This window comes from Emydura macquarii, unplaced genomic scaffold, assembly GCF_026122565.2.
Source record: "Emydura macquarii macquarii isolate MOO-44397 ecotype Brisbane River unplaced genomic scaffold, CSIRO-AGI_Emac_v2 contig_1390, whole genome shotgun sequence".
Classification (NCBI taxonomy): domain Eukaryota; kingdom Metazoa; phylum Chordata; order Testudines; family Chelidae; genus Emydura; species Emydura macquarii.
This window is the reverse complement of record NW_027131527.1, coordinates 15,941,050-15,946,383: the sequence shown is the minus strand read 5'-3', so window position 1 is coordinate 15,946,383 and position 5,334 is coordinate 15,941,050. Positions and strand designations below refer to the sequence as shown.

Below are 5,334 nucleotides of genomic sequence, written 5' to 3'. Positions count from 1 at the left end.
AGCTGGCAACCCCTGACTGTTATCGCTCAGTGGCGAATCAATTTGGAGTCGGTAAATCTATAGTGGGAGCTGCCATGATTCAAGTGTGCAGTGCTATCACTAGACTTCTGCTACGAAGGCTAGTGACTTTGGGAAATGTGCAGGACAGAGTGGATGGATTTGCCGCGATGGGCTTCCCAAACTGCAGGGGGCCATTGATGGGACGCACATCCCCATCTTAGCTCCTGCACACCTGGTGACTGAGTACATAAACCACAAGGGGTACTTTTCAACGGTCCTGCAGGGGCTTAACTTGGGGCTGTCCTGTAAGATGCAGGCGGGTACTTTCTTCCCCGATCAAAAAATTCACATCGGGGGTGTGGAAATGCTCATAGTGATACTGGGGGATCCTACTTACCCCTTGCTCCCTTGGCTAATGAAGCCGTATGCCGGTCACCTTGACAGTGACAAGGAACGTTTTAATAAGAGGTTAAGCAGCTGCAGAATGGTTGTTGAATGTGCATTTGGGCGTTTAAAGGGTAGATGGAGGAGTCTCCTGACTAGGCTAGACATGAGTGAGAAGAACGTCCCTTCTGTTATATCTGCTTGCTGGGTTCTTCATAATGTTTGTGAAGCCAAGGGGGAAAAGGTTCCCCCAGGGTTGGGCTGCAGAGGCAGAAAGACTGGCTGCTAATTAAGAGCAGCCAGATGCCAGCACTACGCGGAGAGGTAACCGCGGAGCGCTTTGCATTAGGGAAGCTTTGAAAGCCAGGTTCTGCAATAAGATGCAGGACTGATTTCTGTTCCTGTATGTTGTTTGCCTTTCATGCTTCCCCCACCACCTCTTGTATATTGCTTGCCTTTTATTATTCCCTCTACCAAACCAACTGTCCCCTGTATGCTGTTTACCTTTAATGATCATCTCCCCACTCCCCGTATATTGCTTGCCTTTTATTATTCCCTCCACCAACCCACCCCCCCACTGTAATTTGTTTGGCTTTAATGAACATCCCACCCCCAACCCTCTTCAATATCCGTGCCCGAGAAATCCCTCCTGAACTACATATGATTTAATAAAGAAACATTGTGGAATGATGCAAACCTTTATTTATTAACATTGAAGTAATGGGGCAAGGGGGCAAATGGTTCTTTCACTGTCTCCAGGGGTAGGGTGGTAGCTTGCTGGCCGGCACACAGCATGGCCGCAGCAGCTTTCTGCTCACCTCCACGGAGGTGGAGGTAAGCATGTAATGCTTCCTGTACAATCTCTGAGACCTATTGGGGGATGGGGAGGGGGAAGGTGGCATAGCCATCAGTTGAGGAGCATTATTGAGGGGCTGCAGCAGGACTCTGGCCATGAGATGCCATAGAATGTCTGCCTGGGCCCGCATTAGTTGCAACGTCTCCTGTGTGGCGCTGCGATCACCGTCCTGCATTTGTCCCATAACATGACATTTGTTATGTCGGGTTATGGGACAAATGCAGGACAAGGTCAGCCACCTCTCTCGTTGCTCTGTCTGTGCGGCTGCTGAGGCGTTCATGAGGTTCGCCAACATGTCATCTCTGCTTTTTTTCTTCCTTTTTCTAAGCTGAGACAGTCTGTCAGCAGCACTTAAGGGTCGGTCCGCTGCCGAGGTGTCTGTAAAATGAAAGGTACATAACCAGGGAGCCACAGTTAACTTATCAATAAAGTGATACATGTTTCCATCACTGATGAAAACCAAAATTAAATATATCCACATGTAGCACAGTGAATAAACTCTTAACAAAGTATCAATTTCCATAATTGACCCATGATACAATGTAGCAAATATTTCCTCTCTTTGCTGGCATTTAAATCCCAGTCACCAGGTGGGGAGAGGGGGCGGTGAAATCTTGCAAACCCTTAAAGAGACAAACTGCGAAGGGCTTGTTGTGGGAGAATGGGGGGGGGGGGAGGAATCGCAGCTTGGATTTAAAACCCATTCACTGCGTGGTGAGTGGGTGGGAGATGGTGGCTACCTTGCTTGCAGAGAAGAATCCTATCGCGGAGTGAGGGACTTTTTTCAAGCAAGGGAGGGATAACAGATTACATACATTAAATTTTCAATGTGATTTCAACAGATGATAAACATAAGGTTTTTCAACACAAAGAAATACAGCCCTGGGTAAGCACCCATGACAATCAAGGAAACGCATGAGATCCCCCTCGCCTCCCCTCCCCCCACAAACCAATGTGCAAGGAAATAAATGCTAATAAGAAAGAAAACTCACCAGATGTGCCTTCCACTGGATCATTTATGCTGTCCTGTGTGCTGGTGGATTGCTCAGGGGTTAGGAATAACTCCTGACTTTGTTGGAGAACGGACACCCCGCTCTCCTGCATCCTACTATCCAAAGCGCCCTCCTCCTCGTCCACAGAGTCTTCATCATTTATCATGGACTGTGAACTAGCAGAGGTATCAATGGTGCGTGGAGTCACCGTGGTGGGATCGCCCCTTAGAATTGCATGCACCTCATCATAGAACCTGCATGTTTTGGGAGAGGACCCAGAGCGGCTGTTTCCTTCCCTGGCTTTCTGATAAGTCTGCTGAAGTTCCTTTATCTTCACTCTGCATTGCTGAGCATCCCTTTTGGGTCCCTTCTCCAGCATGTCCTGTGATATCATCCCATAAATGTCCAGATTCCTTTTGCTGGATCTGAGCTGAGCAAGAACAGACCTCATAGGGCTGTGGGGAGAGGAGTCAAAGACCTCAGCTCGACTCCATGCTGGAGCACGTTTGGGCTTTGCAGTAGCCATGATGAGAACAGTGGGAAAGTTCTCTCCAAGCAGGCAGCAACACAGGAAATTAGATTCAAATTTCCCGGGGCTGCTTGAGGGGAGGGGACTTTGAAATGGGGCATTATGGGATAGCTTCTGCAGGTCAATTAATTCAAATTAAGACCAACTGCATCTACACTGACCCCAATTTAAATTAACGAATTCTAATTAGACGCTACACCATTTGCAGAGGTGGTCTTATTAATTCAATTTTAAAGGCACCTTTATTCGAATTAAGAGTAGTGTCAAAGTAGACACAGATGTAATTAATTCAAATTAAGGGTCCTTAAGTCGACCTAAGTCGCCAGTGTAGACCAAACCACAGAGTATATCTACACCACAGCTAGGAACATGCCTCCCAACTCTGGTAGACAGACATGCTAGCTCTTCTCAAGTTCGTTCACTAAAAATACTAGGTCAGAGGGAGCAGCATGGGCTAGCTGCTAGACTACAATCTGCCTGCCCCCTGGGTCTAACGCATGCCACAACATCTACAGAGCTGTTTTTAGTGCACTAACTTGAGCAGAGCTTCATGCATGTCTGTCTACCCTGGCCGGAAGGCATGCTTCCAGCTGCAATTTAGAATCTAAAAAAGTAGATCATGATCTATTATGGGACAGAAATGAGAAAAAGGCAAGAGGAACCAAGAAGGAAAAGAAATAGAGGGTAAACAGATGTAGTAAGTGAATTTTTTGAAGTTTCTTAAATTGAAACCTAACTGGCCTAATCTAATGTGTTACATTAAATATAGCACACAATAAATCTCACGACTTGTGTACCTTCATACAGGTATATTGATGAGGGTAAGGCCGGCATAAATAATTTTAACCCTAACAGGTAAAGTTAGTCTTCAGATTAATACAAATGTGGTCTTCAAAAGAATGCATTTCTGGGAACAAAAAGGAAAATACAAAAATAGTCAAAAATCTAACTCAGCTTTGAAAGTTTTAACACACATCCCAGTGATATCACTGTTTCTTATAAATACTTGAAAAATTTTATTAGCAAGACTTTTCTTGATTTTACCTACAGCAACGTATTAACATTTCAGTGACGCACGTCAGTGATAAAAAAAGAAGTCACCCAGTTTTGCACTAATTTAACTCTTGTTTTACAAACTGATACTAAATTGATGCAACATCTATTGTGGAAACAGTAATTACTGAAACAAGCTATACCAATATAAAAACACTATCAATATACCTGTGTCCAAACTAGTGGTTGAACCATTTTAATTATATTGATTTTAAATCACCATGGTTAAATCAGTGCAAAACTTAAGTGAAAATAAGCCATTAGCATGTATTCTTTATTAATGTTACCAAAAGAAAACTATACTGCCAAAATGAGTATATTTTGCTTGGAATTTGGTTGGTTCAAAACAGACAGGATGCAACCCCAGATCTGACCACCATGAATTGTGAGAGAGGTTTCAGAATCTGGATATAGATACTAACTTTGAAACTCAAATCCATCTCCAGTACGAATGAGTTAATTTAGGATCATGCAAGTAGAGCTGGTCAAAAACAGAATATCTTCTGAGGAGAAAGGCATTGGGGAAATAAAAGGATGAGGTAAATGCCTAACTTAGAAACATTTTTCATTTAATTTGACATGTTTTTTGTTTTTATTAAAAGCTTTTGCACTAGAAATTGACCGAAAAAATTGCTCTCATTGTAAGAGAAGCCTTTTCATGTCTTATCATTGGATCAGACAGTGCTGCAGTTATCTGGGTTAGAGCTATGGAGCTCTAACAACAGATGCTTATTTCAAAGTGAATGTTCTCAGAAAAGAGGAAACATCTTTTTGTACAATGATGTTACATTATGCAAGAGTTGAGAGAAGCAAAGATATCACAGGTTTTTTGTGTTTTTGTTTTGTGGGAGGTGATCATCTTATTGCTTTTTCAAAAACAATACACTGTTACAAAAGAGAACACACAAAGTTCTTAAATCCAGCAAAAACACAATTGTTCTTCTGCCAGATTAAAGTGAGCATGAAATGTATTTCTTGCTACCATAATATTTTGACAGCTTCAAAGGGATGGATGTAAATGTGTTATGAAATAGCAAACAAAATGAAAACATGCTCTCTTATTCCTGAGTGACAATGCTCTCCTGTTTTACCCCCTCCTTTAAGGTCAGCTTTCAACAGTAGGTAGCAAGTGCAATGTTTCACTTGAACAAACAGATGATCAACTTTATACATCACTAAATAAAGAGATCAGCACTATATTACCACATTTGGAAAAGTGTTTATTTAAACAAAAGCTACATTCAGAGAAAAAACAAATCCAAGGACACCATTTAGATAATCCCCTCGACAGAAACAATGTGAAAAAGTGAGAGATTTCAGAAGAGAAACATTTTAAGGGTTAGTTGCTCCAAATATTGAGCCTAATTCCCCATTGCCTGGCATCTTTCATAGACACCACTGTGTAATGTAAAAATCACAGGTCTCACCATGAACGGAGATTGGGGGAGGCATTGCCCTCCCCCCCAAGCTGGATCAGAGGCAGCGCATGAGGGGGCCACCCAGATTCCTCCCTTGTAGTT

The 5,334-nt window shown here is 42.9% G+C and overlaps 1 protein-coding gene across 1 annotated transcript; it reads right to left on the bottom strand.

Annotated features, from left to right (window-relative positions):
* Window positions 1-1,130: 1,130 nt before the first annotated feature.
* On the bottom strand, window positions 1,131-2,758 carry LOC137156267 (uncharacterized). The gene is made up of 2 exons (XM_067552988.1): window positions 2,233-2,758; window positions 1,131-1,618 (listed from the first exon to the last, which is right to left on the bottom strand). Exons 1-2 carry the CDS (start codon window positions 2,756-2,758, stop codon window positions 1,131-1,133), a joined length of 1,014 nt encoding a protein of 337 aa, XP_067409089.1.
* Window positions 2,759-5,334: the final 2,576 nt, after the last annotated feature.

Excerpts from the sequence above, each read along its gene's own strand:
- LOC137156267 (XM_067552988.1), bottom strand. The coding sequence starts at position 2,758 with ATGGCTACTGCAAAGCCCAAACGTGCTCCAGCATGGAGTCGAGCTGAG. Across the intron at positions 1,619-2,232 it reads TCCAGTGGAAGGCACATCTG|ACACCTCGGCAGCGGACCGA; the intron begins GTGAGTTTTCTT and ends TTCATTTTACAG.